Source organism: Alexandromys fortis, unplaced genomic scaffold (assembly GCF_014885135.2).
Source record: "Alexandromys fortis isolate MF-2015 unplaced genomic scaffold, M_Fortis_MF-2015_v1.1 scaffold_85, whole genome shotgun sequence".
Lineage (NCBI taxonomy): Eukaryota > Metazoa > Chordata > Mammalia > Rodentia > Cricetidae > Alexandromys > Alexandromys fortis.
In genome coordinates this window covers 2922815-2940965 of record NW_026067975.1, presented here as the reverse complement: position 1 = coordinate 2940965, position 18151 = coordinate 2922815, and the positions used below count along the sequence as shown (strand labels likewise).

At 37.1% G+C, this 18151-nt stretch overlaps 1 protein-coding gene across 5 annotated transcripts in view; it reads right to left on the bottom strand.

Annotated features, from left to right (window-relative positions):
* Positions 1–18151, bottom strand: part of Trpc1 (transient receptor potential cation channel subfamily C member 1) — a 52768-nt gene continuing 34617 nt past the window's right edge. For all 5 annotated transcript variants that reach the window (XM_050157306.1, XM_050157307.1, XM_050157308.1 and 2 more), the window contains 8 exons: positions 17351–17546; positions 14154–14490; positions 12135–12274; positions 10466–10609; positions 5668–5843; positions 4004–4205; positions 3578–3772; positions 1–1860 (listed from right to left, as the gene is read on the bottom strand). In XM_050157306.1, the coding sequence (XP_050013263.1) occupies positions 1633–1860; positions 3578–3772; positions 4004–4205; positions 5668–5843; positions 10466–10609; positions 12135–12274; positions 14154–14490; positions 17351–17546 (1618 nt within the window). In that variant the 3' untranslated portion in view covers positions 1–1632. The remainder of the gene's footprint in view (positions 1861–3577; positions 3773–4003; positions 4206–5667; positions 5844–10465; positions 10610–12134; positions 12275–14153; positions 14491–17350; positions 17547–18151) is intronic.

Below are 18151 nucleotides of genomic sequence, written 5' to 3'. Positions count from 1 at the left end.
TTTTCTTACAATATGCTGTCATTCAAAATATACCTCATCAGTAATTCATGCACACAGTAGGCACTCTATAAATTTTTTTAATAATTAGGTATTTTTTAGAATGACTAAAAATCCTGATATAAAATCCCAATAGGGAAGTGCATAATTCCATTGTAGACAAAATATATAATTTTACAATAAACATTTTTATAAGAATTTGCCCCAAAGAGGGAACACTTAAACCTGAACATTAAAAACATGTAAAGCAACATGAAACCGAACACTAGATTACTCAGACGCCCCCTGGGTAGGCCAAGGACTGCATGCACCCTGTGCACCCTCAACACCAGCTGCCACTCAGCTAAGAAAACAAAGGCGCATTCCTCACTGGCCATGCTGCAGGAGTGTCTGTGCAACAGCTGGGGAGACCTTCAGCCACACCCTCATATGAACACCGAAAGAGGTCAGATACACTTTTTATTTTCAAATTGAAAAAACAATACTTTACAGCTCAAGCAGCAAGCATGAAGTCACTTTTCTAAAAGCTGTGTTAAATCTGTGGTCAACACTTCAGAAGAGAGCTCAAGAACCTTCATCTGAACTTGAAGCAGCTTTTTTCAAGGCCCAGATGCTCTCCAGTCCTACCCATTGTGACCACACATGAAGACAAGCAGCTTATACTTTGCAACTTACTCAAGCCTGAAAAGTTTGAAGGAAAAGTTAAAACTAACCAAATGCCTAGAGAAGTAACTTTGCAAATGCATAAATATGAACAAATATTCTATGGCTAAAAGATGTCTACTCTTTTTTTTTCAAAAATCACAGAATTCTATAAATATTTAAATATATGAACTATCTCAATACAGAGAACTATGTATAAAATGTTAAGTCAAGAAACAAAATTAAAAATATAAAATTATTGTAACCATGTAAAAGTAAAATACAACAAAACAATAAAAAGAAGGTGAATTTAGATTGATTGAACTAAATAAATTAATTTTGTTTGTTTTTTGAGACAGGATTTTTCTGTATAGCCCCAGTTGTCCTGGAACTCACTCTGTAGACCAAGCTGGCCTTGAACTCCAAGATCTGCCTGCTTCTGCCTTCTGAGTGCTGGGATTAAAGGTGTGTGCCACCATGCCTGACTTAAATTCAGATATTCATTAGAGACTTTTCTTTGTTGCTTAACATTATAGCGAAAGAAAAAATGTGGTATTTTAGACAAAACTATACTCTTAATAAATACTGAACTCTGTGTGAACTCCTAAAGCAGGAGATTTTAAACATTGTGAACTCTACATTTCAAGTGTCTCTTAAGGTAGCTGCATTTGCTGATATTCATTTTATAAAAGGGAGTGGGCAATGTGTACACTGATAGCTGCCCCTCAAACATTACAAATTTTAAGCACTGACAAACTAAGAAAATCCAAGAGCATGCTAACAAAACCATTTACTTATTGTGTTTTGCTTCTACAAAAAGCCATAGGCAGGTTTTAAAAAACTAACTCTATATACATATTTTACATGACATATATTTATGCTATAAATATTTAAAGAATGGCTTTTGTGTAATTGTTTAGGTCCATATATATCTTATTAGTTTAGTTGTAAGGTATGCAAATACAGTCTTTCAGATTTGTTATTAGAAAATGATTAATTTCTTGGATAAAACATAGCATATTTAGAAGTCCGAAAGCCAAGCAAATCCCTTATTTCATTTCGGAATTTTGACAGATCTTGGCGCAGTTCATTGAGATTCTCCACAGTGGCCTGGTCTGTGCTCTGCATCTTCTGTCGCATAGATGTCAGGTAACGATGCACTAGGCAGCACATCACTTTCTGGTAGTTCTCGTCTCTCTTTTGCTTCAAGTTTCTCCACTCCTTCAAAACAAGTAATCACATGGTACAATGACTGCATAACAAAGTATGTGTAAGTACATTCATTTATATGTAAGAAAATATGTATACACATTCATATATACATATGTATTTGCACAACTGAGGAGTGAGTTCAGGGCTACACACATGCTAGGCAAATGTCTACAACCAAACCATTCTCCAGCCCCACAGACAATATTTAAATGAGGTAAACTTTAAATATATTCACAGATACACATTTTCAACACATTTAGAGGACCATTTACTTTGGTAAAAATCATAATCAGTACACGTTTAAAACAATATAGCCTACGTACTGGCCCCATTCACTCTCCTTTAGCCCAAATTTAGTCTCAGTAATGCTCAGTCTACAACAGATTCACAAACTACCACTTAAGTCAACAGCCCACTTCCTGTCTTTCTTTCCTTGTGAGTCAAGAATGGTTTAAAGATGAATTCTGCAATCAATTTTATAATGAACAACTCAATTTTTAACTTGAATTAAGCAAAGTTTTAGCCCTACCACAGAGAAATCTGTTTTCCCTGGTAACTTCTTACAGTGACTGTTACTTAGCTGTTATATTTTTATTTCATCTTTAAGTTTTTTGGAAAAAATTTCTCTTCCATAACTTCTTAGATGGTGTTTTTGTTTTGCTTGATTTACAAAGTGTAAAATATTTACTCTCTGGTCCTTTAGGAAACTTACCAATCCTTGGTTTACAAGCAGCATGTACTAGATAAGAAATACACCGAGTAACTTTCAAGACCTAAAAATGGTATGAACTAATAGTTATTCTTTAAATCTACAGTGAAATACTATGGGATAAGAGTACATATGTTAGGGAAATTTGAAAACTAAGAAAAGAACCAAACCAATCCAAAATTCCTTAGTTTTATTTCTTATTCTCAATTATTTATTGAATCTTTATATTAGATACAGCATCCATTAGGGATACAGTGGAAAATACGTGAGGATGACCCTTATCAAACTTTCATATTTGTGTTTTAGTTGTTTTTTAACAAAAATATCAATTGTTTGATTTTACCAAAGAAAGAAGACTCGGGAGCCAGATGCTGAGGTGGAAAACCCGCTAGCTCAGAGAGGCAGAGAAAGTACTCAAACAACCTTCCTTCCTTCTTAGCTGACAGCCCAGAGGCTTCCCAACTTCTCCTCCTCTGTCTCAAACAAGATTTCTCAAACTGGATGTTCCTCCCTTCTACTTCCTGTGCGTCTCCCTATCTATCCTCCTGACTCCCTCTTACTCTCTATAGTCTTTTCTTAATAATCCTATCTTCACTTTCTGTCAACTGGCTACTTGCTCAGCCTCCTGATCTATAGTTAAATATTAAATCCTGTTTAAAATATTTAAACAGAATGCTCTTGGATTAAAGGTTTGTGCCAGGTCTGAGCCATACCACAGTTAGAAACAGGTTTTTCCAGTAAATAAGGCAATCTCTCGGGGTCACAGTGTGATGAAGTATCCTGTAACAAACACCTGAACTGGGCATGGTGGCACATACCCATCATCCCAGCCTATGGTGGGCAGACAGGAGGATTGCTGCAAATCTGAAGCCAGCCTGGTTTACATAGTAAGTTCCAATGTCAGCCATGGCTATATAGTCAGTAAGACTACATCTCAAAAAAATAAAACAAAGAAAAAATAAAAGTGAAATTAGCAATTGTAAAACTATGGTGCAATTCAAGCTTCTAATTTCTCACCTTTAAACTGTTTTGCCGCTTGACCTTGCCTTTCGATGTGTGAGAGCAAACCCACTTACTGAGGCTACTGATCATATAGCAGATAGTCTTTGGTGAAGGAATAATGTTGAAAGGTGGGGGCAGTGTACATTTGTCATCAAAGTAGCTAAGCCATAGCTTTGCTCGAGCAAACTTCCATTCTTTATCCTCATGATTCTATGAGGCAAAGAAAAAGCAGGATAAAAAAAAAGAACACAAACACAAATTTGAGCGCATATGGACAGGTTGGAGAAAATATTGATTAAAACTGTCTAAATGTCACCACACCTTACAGATTAAAAATTGGCCAAAGATGTGCAATTTTAAAATCTATATTTAATTCCATAATTCTATAATCTTCAGTGATTTGATTTCATGCATTTCATGTGATTTGGAGAGAGCACTTACTGCTATCAACTGAAAGCTCTTATGAAGCATGGCTACCAGCAGCTTCGTAAGCACGATCACAACCACAACATTGTAAGTTCCAACAATCACAGCTCCAACGAAAGACTGCAGTTCTTCTCCATAGCTAAACCTTGTGACAAAGATGGCCACGTGTGCTAAGGAGAAAATGTACCAGAACAAAGCAAAGCAGGTGCCAATGAACCTGTAAGGGCAAGTATAGTCTGTTTAAAAAGGAATTAATTAGCAAGAACAGATAATGCATTTATATCAAAATTATACATATGAACCATTAATAATTTTGTATAATGCATTATAAAATAATTTTGTTGTGTTATTTTTACTTCCACAGTACATATAGTCATTTTTAAATGTTATTTCTGTTTTATGTGTGTGTGCCTGAGTGCATATATGTGCATCACATGTATGCATGATGTCACAGAGGGCAGAAGAGGCACCAGATCCCCTGGAACTGAAGTTATAGTTGTGAACCATCAGGTAGAAACCCAGGTCCTCTGCAACAATAGTAAGTGCTCTTAACCACTAAGTCATCTTTCCAGCCTCTAAAGTCTTATTTTAAATGAGAAAACACACTCAAAAATATTATTCTTATTTTATTTATTTATTTATTTATTTATTTATTTATTTATGCTGTCTTTCTAGTCTCAACACAGCAGTTCATAGGTTATCTAGTTAGATCCAGTCCTTTGCTTCAACCTTCAGATGACTGTATCGCAATAGCCCCAAATCAGACAGCAAGGTCCTATATGATCATCCCTATTACCTGTTTATCCTGGTTAGCCCAGAAATTTTATTCTTCAAATGGGAAGACATACAAAGTACCTAAAGAACTGTGGCACCCAATATGAACACAACAGATATGCAGTACATACTCATCCGTATTCTATTGAAGGCTGAGGAGAATAAGACTGGGGATGCAGCTCTCTGGTGGTTAGCACTTGCTAGCACATACAGAACCCTGGCTTGGATCCCCAGCACTGGAAAAGGAGCCTGAGGGGAAGTATTCTGTTTACTTTATAGTGGCTGTACCATTCTTTATGATCAAGTGGGGGACTGGCCCTTAAGGTCTAAGGATTCTGAATTCTAGTGACCTCTCATGAAGTGTTGAAAACATGAATGCTCTGGGCTGTAATAGCAACCAATAGCTTCTACAGGTATTTAATAGTTTGGGGGCAGAAATGCTGAGCATTCTAATATATGGGATGAATAAAAGAAACTTCCCAAAGTGCTAAGAATATAAATTTGTCAAGAGTTCTGTTCAGACAAACTTCAGTAGAGAAGACACATGCAATGACTTGGATTTACTATTGAAGGTCCTATAGGTAAAGATGATGAAAAATGAGCATTTGTTAAAGCTTACAGACATTTAAAAAGGACTTTTTAAAAGATCAGTTTAAGTAGCAGGGCTTTGGTGTCACACACCTTTAATCCCAGCACTCAGGAGGCAGAAGCAGGCAGATCTCTGTGAGTTCAAGTATAGTCTGGTCTACAAAAGCTAGTTCCAAGATAGGCTCTAAAGCTACAGAGAAACCCTGTCTCAGAAGAAAGGGGGGAAAAAGATAAATTTAAGCTCTATTCATGCAATGACTAACCCATACAGAACTCAGCAGCAGAAAGTCCATCTAGTAAGATCTGAAGCTACTCACGAGTGAAAGGTGTCGTTGCTTTGTTGTTCACAGAAGATGCCGACACAGTCCTTCTGCTCTTTGGGAGTGTACCCCTTGTCATACAGTTGTGTCAGTCCAATTGTGAAGGAAAATAGAACAAGAAGGAACATCCCCAGAAATTTCCCAAAATCTTGTAACATCTGTCCCATCGAAATCTGTAGACATATCACAAGGTGTACATTAAAACTGTTGGGACAACTATTTATTTAATATAAAATTACCCAGGATCAAAAGGAAGACTAACACACGAGCCACAAGTCATATCCATTATTTCACCTGTCTGAAATATTTCAGTATGTTAAGAACATCAAAACTCCAGCTGTAGGAAAACAAAATGAAGCAAAACCAACAAACCCAGCTTTATTCAAGGCAAATTTTATTTTCTTTAATACTCCTCCAGTGTCTGAAGATTAGGTAGTTTTAACAAATCTTGATTTTTTAAAAAAAAATTGGAATATTTGTGGGTTTGTGTGTGTGTGTGAGTGTGTGTTGTGTGTTTTGATTGTTTGGTTTTTGAGACAGGGTTTCTCTGGGAAGCACTGGCTGTCCTGGACCTTGTTCTGTAGACCAAACTGGCCTCAAAATATGTGAGAAAGAGAAGAAATGTGTTTTCCTTTTTAATGTACTAGAAGTAATTCTAGTAGGTCACTTAGGAAAACAAAGCCATTCATTCAGACTGTGAATATTCATAATATAATCATACCTAAGTGTAGTGATATTTTGTATGTGTTTTAACAAATAAAGCTAGCCTGAAGATTAGAATACAAAGCTAAGCCACTTGCGGCCAGGCAGTGGTGACACACACCTTTAATCTCAGGACTCAGGGGACAGATGGATCTCTGTTAGTTTAAGGCCACCCTGGGCTACACAAGATTGAATCTGTCTAAAAGAGAAACAGATCACACAAAAGTGATCCCAGCACTCGGAATCCCAGACTTTAATCCCAGCACTAGGGAGGTGGAGACAGGAGTGATATGGCTGGGCGGAGAGAGGAATATAAGGCAGGGTGTGTGTGTGTGGGGGGAGAGACAGGAGAGTAGTGCAGCCTGAGGAGCAGTCAGTCTGAGGACAGGATCAGCCCTGTGGTCTGAGCACTGGTAGAGGTAAGAATTCTCAAGTGGGCTGGTCACTCTGCTTCATAATCCTTCAGCTTTCACCCCTGGTGGCTGACTCTGAGTTTTTATTATTAAGACCAATTAGAATTCATCCTACACCTAAGTCAGCAGGAAATGTGCTAAGGCAGTAATAAAGCAATTGCTTTTGACAACTTCAGGAAAAATGACCTTTGAAAAAATATCTGGCACTATTCACTTATTTATAAATACAGTTTTTTAAAGTAACTACTTACAGTGACATAATCTTAATTTTTAAAAAACTTAAGACAACTAATTAAAAAATAAGTATAACCAACTTGAATAGTAAGGTGAGCTACTACAGTGGGAGACACCAGAAACTGACGTTAGTTCTTATAATACAGAACTAAAAATAGTACAGTGGATATCACAGTAGTGGGCCCTGTCTGGAATACTAAACATGCATGTGATAGGTAAACAGCTTGAGGACGGAAAGGTCATAAGCATTATGACATTTTGTAAATATGCTATTATCACAAAAATGAAAGTGTAAAGAAACAAAAAAGGGAATTAAACTATCAACACAGAGGTTTACAAAAGAGTTCATTTTAGTGCAGACTGAGGAAAAACACTCTTGGCTGTCAGAACAATAGAAATAAAGCTGGGTGTGGTGGAGCGCATCTGCTCTCTGGCACCAGAGGTTGAGGCAGTAGGATCACAGAGCCCAGGGACTGTAAAAATTTGTTTCTTGTACTTGTTTAATAAAATGCTGATTGGCTAGTAGCCAGGGAGGAAGTATAGGCAGGACAACCAGGCAGGAAGTAGAGGTGAGGCAATGAGAACAGGAGAATTCTGGGAAGAGAAAAGATTCAGTCTGCAGCCATCATCCAGACGTAGAGGAAGCAAGATGAAATGCCTCGCTGAAAAAGGTACCAAGGCACGTGGCTAACACAAACCAGAATTATGGGCTAATATAAGTTATAAGAGTTAAGAAGCCTGAGCTAATATACCAACCAGTTTACGATTAATGTAGACCTCTGTGTGTTTCTTTGGGAATGAACAGCTGTGGGACGGGGTGGGACAGAAACCTCCGTCAACACCTAAGAGAGAGAAAAGTGGGCTGGGGACATGGGTCACCAATAATATGCCTCCTACACAGCATGAGGATCCCCAGTAACCATGCAAAAATGCCAGGTGTGGTCATTTGCAAGGAAGAAAAAGGAGAGAGACAGATTCCAAAGCTCACTGGCCACACAATACAGGCAGTCAATGCGCACCAACTTCACTGAGAAACCCCGTTTTAAAAAAATAAGGTGGAGGGCAATCAAGAGAGACATGTGAAATCAACTTCGGACCTCCATACATATGTGTACGTACAAATGAACACATACATAAATTTTAACTGAAAAAAGAAAGAGGCAAAGAGTAAGAGAATGACAGAGAGAGAGAAAGCAAATGGGGCGATCATAAGATACTACTATGAACAACAAATTGAGTAATCCAAATAGACAGATTCCTAGATATATACAACCTCAATAGTAAGTCATGAAGATAGAGACAGTCTGGATAGATCCATAACCACTGAAAAAACTGAATCAATAATAAAAATCTCTTAACAAGGATCAGATGACTTCAGTGAAAAACTATGAAATGTTTTCTAAAATTTAATACAAATCCATTGTGAAGAATTTGGAAAATGTTTAATTCATTTTATAAGGCCAATGATAAAAATATCATTTATATCACCCTGATGCCAACTGCAGACAAAGACTATAAGAAAATAGTGATATAGGCTTAAATATCCCTGCAATAAACGTATAAAATGCTTTACCAAAATAAGGGCCAGTAAGATGGCTCAGCAGATAAAGGCACGTGCTGCCTGGTCAGACAATTGAGTTAGGTCTGTAGAACTCACATGCTATGGAACATGCACATATATGGTGATCTGAATAAAAATAGCACCCATAGTCTTATATACTTGAATGCTTGGCCACTGCTAGTGGAACTGCTTGAATGGATTAGAAGGCATGGCCTTGTTGGAGGTCTATCACTGGGAGTGGGCTTTGAGCCTTCAAAAGCCCATGTCAGGCCCAGTCGCTGTCTCTCTGTCTCTGTGCCTTGTCTTTCTCCCTCTCCACCTCCTCATAGCCTTCTCCCTACTCTCCCTCCCTGTCCCTGCTGCCTGTGGATCAAAATGTAAAGCTCTCAGCTCCAGGGTCAAGTCTACTGTGTGTTGTCATGTTCCCCACTATGCTGATAATGGACTAACCCTCTGAAACTGTAAGCAAGCCCCTAATTAAATGTTTTCTTTTATAAGTGTTGCCTTGGTCATGGTGTCTCTTTACAACAATAAAACACTGACCAAGACAGTACCCATACACCAAAATATTTTTTTAAAAAAAGCAAATGTAATAAAAATTATAAAAGAAAAATGTCTTTACCCAAATACTATCAAACCAAACTCAATAGTACATGAAAAAAGCACATACATGTCCCAACTAGGATTTATCTTTGGCCTACAAAAAAAAAAAAAAATTCATGAGGAACAAATCAGGAACTAACATCCTCCAATGGCTTCTGCCTCAGTTCCTGCTCCAAAGTTTTTGCCTTGACTTCCTGCTTTGACTTTCTTCAATGATGGACCTTGATGTAGAACTTTAAGCTTAAATATTCCCTTTCCTTTACAAGTTCCTTTGGGTCATGGTGTTTATCAGAGAGAGAGAAAGAGAAAAAAAAAAACAAAGAACAATAAACCTTAACTAAGACAGAAATTGGTACTAGGCCATGCGGCACAGCTGCGACAGACCTGACTGTGTTTAGCAGGACTGTGGCGGCACTGACTATTTACATATATCATGTTATTTCTTCCTCTTTAATTCATCTGGACTTTTTTCCTTTTTTCTCTTTTACTGTCTTATTTTGATAATTTTAAATGTCATTTCATGTCCTCTGTTGGTTTATTAACTCTAACTGCTTTATTTCATAGATTGCCTTAGGGTTTATGACACCCATCTTATCAGCCTAGTTTTAAGTGATATCATATCACTTTGTATACAGTTGAAAAAAAGCCTTACAATAGTGGATTTCCATTCTCCCAGCCTGGTCTTTATGTTCATATTGCTATTCATTCCACGTGTACATATCATATAGATAGTATTAAAATCATATAGATAGTATTTTTTATTAAAAGTCAACTATCTTTCAAAGTTAAAATATGAACTTTATTTTGGTAAAAAAAAAAAACAGACTTTTTTGATACTCCTTTTTTGGGGGAGTGGGGGTTGAGACAAAGTTTCTTTGTGTAACAGCCCTACCTGTCCTGGAACCCACTTTGTAGACCAAGCTGGCCTTGAACTCACAGAGATCTGCCTGCCTCTGCCTCTGTGACTGCTGAGATTAAAGGCATGTGCCACCATCACCCAACTTGTTACTACTTTCTGTGAAGCATAACAATTATTTTAAGGATATCTATGGCCAGAAAATGAAGAAAGGACCAGAGCTTGATTGAACCAAAGGCCATTGGACCACAGCTTGATAAAGTTTCAATTCTTGAAAGAAAATTACTTATGAGCCAGAAGCAAAGTACTTGCTAGTCATTTTCAAATCCCAAGTGTAGTTTTAACATCATGAGAACAGTGTTGAAGTGAATAATCAGATACAATAGTAGTGATATGTAACAAACATTATTTAAGACCTTTATTTACCTGCAGTGGACCCAAAATCGAGCTGGTTGTATACATAAAAAAGAGCCGAAGGTAACTCAAAACGTTTGCAAATGCAAAAAGCCCTTCTGCTACAAGTGTAGGGTGGAATGCATCCCAGTCCTTCCGGTCAGCAAAGTCATGAAACTGTAGGCAGAAAGAGAAGCCAAAGTCAATCAGGAAAATGAAGAGACATATGAAATGTCTGAAAGAAAACTGTCTTCTTGTAGGAGACTTAAATAATGTTTTAGCCAAATGAAAGCTTTCCACGTATATTAGGAAATAGCACTTTATATGCAGAAATTTACAAGAAATGCTTTGGTTAAAAAAAAACCACAACAGGTCATAAAACTTATCATTAGGGGCTAGAGATATATAGCTCAGTGGTTAAGAGCACTGGCTGCTCTTCCAGAGGTCCTGAATTCAGTTTCCAGCAACCACATGGTGGTTCACAATCATCTATAGTGGAATCTAATGCCCTCTTCTGGCAAAAAGGCACACTGCAGATAAAGCACATAAAATAAATAAAATTTTTTTAAAAAGCAAAATAAAACAAAAACACTTATTATTACACTTTTTATGAGTGAAATATTGGCAGGTTTCCTTAAATTTTATAACACAAATTGTGAGAATGGATGCTGTCAGTTAATCAGATGCCATACTAAACCTAGACATTTGACTCAGGAATTTAAAGCAAACCACAAAAGTTGCCCCTCTTTCAAGTAGAAAAATGCACTGTTATAGCTAAACATGGGGCATCTCCCTGTCCCAGCTGTTCTGTGAGACTGTTAGCCACACATCCTTCCACTCTCAATGTGTCCTGTTTGGATTAGAAAACTACTTCTAGAACTAAAGAACTTAGTCTGAAAAATGAATGTGACCCAACTATCAGGCCATACATTTACATATGACCAATTTTGATTTTTTTTTAGAAACTTCTCACTTCAGTCATTGAATCTCTCTCCGACCAACATGTTAGGAAACAGATGTTAAATAAGCCGGTAAGAATCATTTTGCTCTTTATATAATCTATAAATAGCCAAAATAAAATCATGAAATGTTATATATCTTAGTTCCTTAAATGTGACACCCCATAGCTAACATAGAGTTTATTACATTTTCTGGCTCTGAGAAACCATAAATATTGATGAGTGTAAAATTAGAAGAGGTCTTAAGTATATATGATAAATGAGCTAAATGAAGAAATAAGACACTTGGTAGAAAGCAAATACCTGGCATCTGTATTTAAATCACCTTTTAAAAAACACCATAATCTTAGGTATGTTGCCTAATATCTCTAAGTCATTTTCTTATTTGCAAAATGAGGATAAGGAGAATCTTAAAGAATTCCTGTGAGAATGTAATTAGATACAGTATATCTAACATCGACCACAGAATCAAGCATATGTAGGTAACCATCAATTGTGAGGATTAAATTAAATGCAGTACATCTAACACCAACCATGGGACCCAACATATGGCAGGTAACCATCACTGAAAAGGTAAACCACTCAAACTACCAAAAAAGTAAGCAACTAGATCCACACAGATTACTTTAAAATGAAAACACACCAGACACAGATTTGGGTTTCTAGTAACTCTGAGTTACATAGCTAAGTATATTAGTCCTTTAAATAAATGTCTGTATCTTTGATTGACAGTGAACAGTCACCTTGTTGTGAGCCACCACTTTGAGGGCAAAGGTTGCCAAGTAGAGGGAATTCATGACAAAGCTGAGCTGATTACGTGACTCTTCTAAAAAGTCTTCCAGCCCTTCATACCAGAGTCTCTTAATGTCCGACCAGATCATCCCTAAAACAGTAAAACAGCAGATTCATTAATTCAATAATAAACTAAACAATACTTGAAGAGCAAGTGTTTATAACACTTGGGTTAACTATAGCTGTATTACAAAGGCACTTGAGCTGGGGGGCAGGAGGGAAAAGAGAGCCTTTTAGTGAAAAGCTTTTAAAATTTGAAAGAAAAAAAAATAAAGGAATTCTCTAAAAGACCACACATAAGCAATAAGGTTCTACACAATCCCTTACTTTTCCACCAAAACAACAAGGTCCAGGACAATTAATCCCTGAAGAATGTCATGTAAACATTTATTAAATATGTAAAACTCATAAAATGTCTTTTAGAAAATAAAAACATTTATTATTTCAAACTCTTATCATTTCCTTTTTTGTTTGTTTTTTTTTGTTTTGTTTTGTTTTGTTTTGTTTTTCACGACAGGCTTTCTCCGTCGCTTTTAGAGATTGTGCTGCAACTCACTTTGTAGATCAGGCTGGCCTCGAACTCATGGGCTCTGCCTGCCTCTGCCTTCCCAGTGATGGGATTAAAGGCCATGCACCACGCAGGGCTAACTCTTATCATTTCTTCAGAGCTTATATTTTCATGACAAATAACTGACCTACAGACTGAATCACAAGGGAGCTCTTTAAATCTCAATGCAAATAACATCTTTATAATATAAAGTGAATTATAACTACAAAACTTGGTAAATTCTTAGTAATAAAACCACTGATACAATGAAACAAAATAGTTGTTAAGATATCTGAAAGTGAAATTTAAGTTTTAAGATACCTAAAAAATATATGCCATATACAAAAGAGCATTCACTCATAAAAAATTATACTTTCTGCTTAATAATCATTAATATAGTCCAAGAATAAATGATTTTTAGGGCTAAGGACAAACTGCTTGCCATGCAAGATTGGGGAAGTGAGTTCAGATCGCCAGCACAGACATAAAAAGCCAAGTGCATCAGCATACAGCAGTAACCCTAGTGCTGTGGAGGCCAAGACGGGCAGATCCCTAGAGCCAGCCAGCTTGTCCACATTGGTGAAATCCAGGTTCTGTGAGCAACCTGTCTCAAAAAACAAGGTGGAGAACAACTGAGCAACACATTCATCCAACTGTGACTTTTGGCACCTGTGCATGTACATGCACACATGTACACATAAATACAATTTTTAAAAATAAACTTTTAACCTACAAGCTGCAAAGCTCAGTTATGTGTAAGCATGATGATTTGAGTTAGAGTCCTAGCACTCACACAAAGCCAGGTGTGGCAGCATACACATGTAATACCAACAGCAGAAACAGGAGGATCACAAGGGCCTGCTGACCAGCCAGCATGGTCTAATCACCAAGTCCCACCCCTCAGTGAGAAATAAGGTGGATATTCCTAAGGAATAACACCCAGGGTTTATTGCTAGCCTTTATTTACACAAGTACACTACTGTGTCAGAGGAAATTGAAAAATTCCACCCGGTAGAGAAGCTTCTTAAGCAGGAAGGTAAACAAATCCAAATAGTTTTAAATTTCATGTATTTAAGGAATACAAAGTTATAAAATCAGGAACATTAACCTTCATAAAAGTATGAGATAAACTGGGTGGTGGTGACACACACCTTTAATCTCAGCACTCAGCAGGCAGAGGCAGGCACATCTCTGTGAGTTCGAGGCCAGCCTGGTCTACAAGAGCTAGTTCCAGGACAGGTTCAGAGAAACCCTGTCTTGAAAAAGAAAAAGTATTAGATAAATGATCATGAAATAAATAAATAAATGTTTATTTTACCTGTGACAAAAGACAAAATTGCAAATTGAACTCCATGTTCATAATGTCACCAAGCAAGGAATATTAAATAACAAGGCAAATCTTTCAAAGTCACTTGACACTTACCAATAATCCACAGTATGAGAAGGTAGTCTATTCTCTCAAGGGCTGGCCCCATTGTATTTTTCTTGTCTTCATTGTAGACTAGTGAGTACAGATTTAGTAACAGCAAGAATGTGAAATATGATGCTCCATGAATAATAAATTTCATAAAAGGTGTGTGAATGATTCTGCCAAATTGAGATTTGGGAGCTATCAAATAACATAGAGACAAAACTGGCCAGAAGATGCCAACTGTCAAAACAGTCATTATCTTCTTACAGGTGGGCTTACGGCGGTAACCTGACATCTGTCCAAACCAAACGGTGTTCAGGAACTGCTGGCAATTTGACTGAGAGACAAACTGAAAAAGACATACAGAAACATAAAAAACAAAAAAGGGAAATAAAACCTTTAAATAGTAAGAAGATATTCAATCTTAACATTAGATGAAAATACCTTATATACTGTAATATGTCCTTTTCCTTTTGTAACTAAGAGTATAGAGGCTCAGAGCATAGACTATGGAGTCTGATTACACAGTTCGAATTCAAACTCTAGCACAGACTAGATAACTATAAATAAGTTTTCAACCTCTCTAAGCTTCCCAGTCCTCATCTCTAATATCTGGATAGCAATAGTAGCTCCTCATAAACTAGTGAAGATTAAGCATCAAATTCTTAGTATACCACCTTATTCACAGCGCAATGCCATTTTAGGGATCAAAAATATTAGCAACCTACTGCATTGAGCTGATCACATTTAAAGACTATCAAGAGCCTTTAAAAACCAGTACAAAGACAAACTGTATATGTTAATATGCAGTCCATAGAGACAGCACTAACTAATCTTTGAGAAAGTGTTGGCTTTAGCTTCTGGGTTGTGAGAAACTCAGATGGCATGACAAAAAGTGGTCCATGTATTAGATCTCTGCACACTTCATGAAAGTCCTGGGAGAAACTTAAACTACGTCAGAGACACTGACTGTAGTGCTGAGGACTGAAGCTAGGCCTTGCACGTGGTAGACAAACTCTACCACTCAGCTGCAGCTGCGTCCTCAGACCAGGCTGGCTCTTGGCTTGTGATCTTCCTGCCTCAGCTGGGATTACAGGCCTGAGCCATTAAAAATACTCTCTTAAAAAATTATTTTTCAGCTTTATTTATGTGCATGTATGTTTTCCCTACACATATGTATGTACACCATTATATGCATGGTATTCACAGAGGTAAGAACAATGCATCAGATGTTTGTGAACCACCATGTGGGTTTTGGGAATTGAACCAGGTGTCCTCAGCAACAAGTGCTCTAAATCACTGAGCCACTACTCCAGCTCCTTAAAAATAAGATACTCTTAAACTTGGCTAATGGTGAATTTCACGTGAGAAGAAAATCTCAAATAAGAGCAAAATGCTAGTTCAAGTACAGAAGTTAATTTGTACAAGTTACACAGAGTTTCTTAGCTTACAAATTTAAATGGCAATATTTTCTAATATAATGTAATCAGATTTCATATTACTAAAGTATAATCATATTATTCAAGTAATGTAAAATAGCATTTTGTGAATATTATATTTTTAAAAGATTTTGGTGGCACACTCCTTTAATTCTAGCACTCAGGAGACAGAGGCAGGTGAATCTCTGAATTTCAAGGTCAGCTTGGTCTACAGAGCAAGTTCCAGGACAGTCAGGGATATACAGAGAAACCCTGTCTTGAAAAGCAAAAACAAAAAAAAAGATTTATCTTGATAGTTCAGGAATCTAATTCACAGAATTTTAGCCTGCAATAATAAAACAACTGCACAGCATCCTATCATGCTTATCAAGAATTTTTCTAATATAACTATACTCATTTTAGCAATGATTTATGTCATTCTTTAATTTTTTATGTGTATAAACACTCTGCTTGCACGTATGCCTATGTACCAGTGTGTGCTTGGTGCCCACAGAGACCAGAAGAGAGCACTGGACACCCTGAACCTGGAGTTAGAGACAGTTGTGAGCAGCCATTTGGGTGCTGGAAGATGAACCTCGGTCCGTTAGGCTATGTTCCTAACCACTCAGCCGTCCCTGCAGTCCCTTACTTCATCCCCCATTTTTCTGTTGGATTCCAGTGAGATGCCTGGGAATGAAAGTCTTTCTTCCCAAACCACTTTTAGCAGCAGCCAGAACTTAGGGGATGTCACCTTTCCGTAAATATTAAAGAAAATTCAACCCTAACACTACACTTGACATCCCTTAATTAGAAATTATATTAAGTAATATCTAGAATAACAAGATTTCAACTACAAATGTGCTAAGTCTACAGTGGTTTGAGGCATGGAACAAAGATTCTCTAATATTCCTGTCATCAAGAGGTGGAGAGAGGAGGAAATCACTGCTACCATCTGTCCTTTAATTCAGTAACCTGTGATTACTATAGCCAGCAGAAGAGACTACATTCTAGCAGAAGGGACATAATATGACCTCTGAAAGGCTTCTTTCACCTTCTTCATATAAATACTGACTTTTAGAGGCTGAAGAGATGGCTTAGAGGTTAAGAGCAGTGGCTGTTTTTGCAAAGGTCCTGAGTTCAATTCCCAGAAATTACATGGTGGCTCATAACCATCTGTAATAAGATCTGGTGCCCCCTTCTGACCTGCAGGCAGACATGCAGACAGAACACTGTATACATAATAAATAAATCTTTTTAAAAAAAAAAGAAAGGAAGGAAAAGAAAAACAAAACAAAAATCTTTACCAAAAAACAAAACAAAACAAAACAAACAAACAATTAAAAAAAAAACCCTGACTTTTAGAGTTAGGAGTTGCTCTGTAAAAAGGTCCTCCACCCCAAAGCCACCAAGCTGTAAAAAGCTCAAGAAACACAGACACACAAAAACACACCAGTCAGCCCTTAGCTGCTTCTTGGCCCATGGCCTCACTGCCTGCTGTAATTACCATGCTCTTCCCAGGTTTCAGTTTTGAGTTCTCAGGAGCTCCACTTTCTGAGCACCCATCTGAGACCATGCTATTCATGGTCCCGGCTAATGGTCAGACCCCAGAGCTCCGAGGGACCACCCTACAAACAGTATCTACTTCTATTTTCAGATGCTAGCATGGCCCTTCCTTCAAGTTGTAAATATATTGTTGAGTTATGAATGTGTTCTAGATTGTTACAACTTTTTTTATTTTGGGAACCAAACAATAAACAAAATAAAGTAGATATATCGCAGAAACCTTCATACCTCCTTTTGGTTATATTTGATAGCAAGTTTTAGACGACTTAAATTCATTCTTTCTTCTAGTAGTCCCCGTTTGTCAAGAGGCTCATCACTAGATGTATGGTTTAGTATAACTTCCAGTTCACGTGAATTCCGGGCTTGTGCAAGCAAATCTTTAGCAAACATTTTGCACTGACGGGCTAGCTCTTCATAATCATTCCTATAAAATGCATAGTCTGCTATTAGAAATGTCATTCCTACTGCCCAATGAGATTACACCACTAGAAATTACTTTACTCAATAATCTTTCAATTCTGACAGGGCCACAGAAGATCTGCTCGTTTCCTGCGACAGTCACAGGAGTCTCCACAGCTGTGGAGAAATAAGCTTCCTGTGCCCACACTGACGATTTCAGATGAACACAGTATACTTACTATATTGATACCCTGAGAAATGCTTATAAAACTTGGTCAATTTTTCACCTAACTCACTTCTCTCGTTCTCTGTAAGATGGCTAAAATTTCCCTTGACATTTATTCATATAAACAATATTTTTGATATTATTAGATGATATTTACCTACAGTAACTTCAATAATCCACAGTGTACACACTACTTCTAACACTGATTAAGTATTGTGACTCATTTAAAGTGTTCACTTGAGTGAAATTCACAATGGCATATCCCAAGGAACTCTCTTCAGAAGTGCTAGTTTCCAAACCTTACCGCTGTCTTTGACTTACTTATAAAAACTGTACTTAATATAATTTATGAGAAATGAAGATGTTTTAGTACATAATTATTTATTAAGTATAAATTACATTAA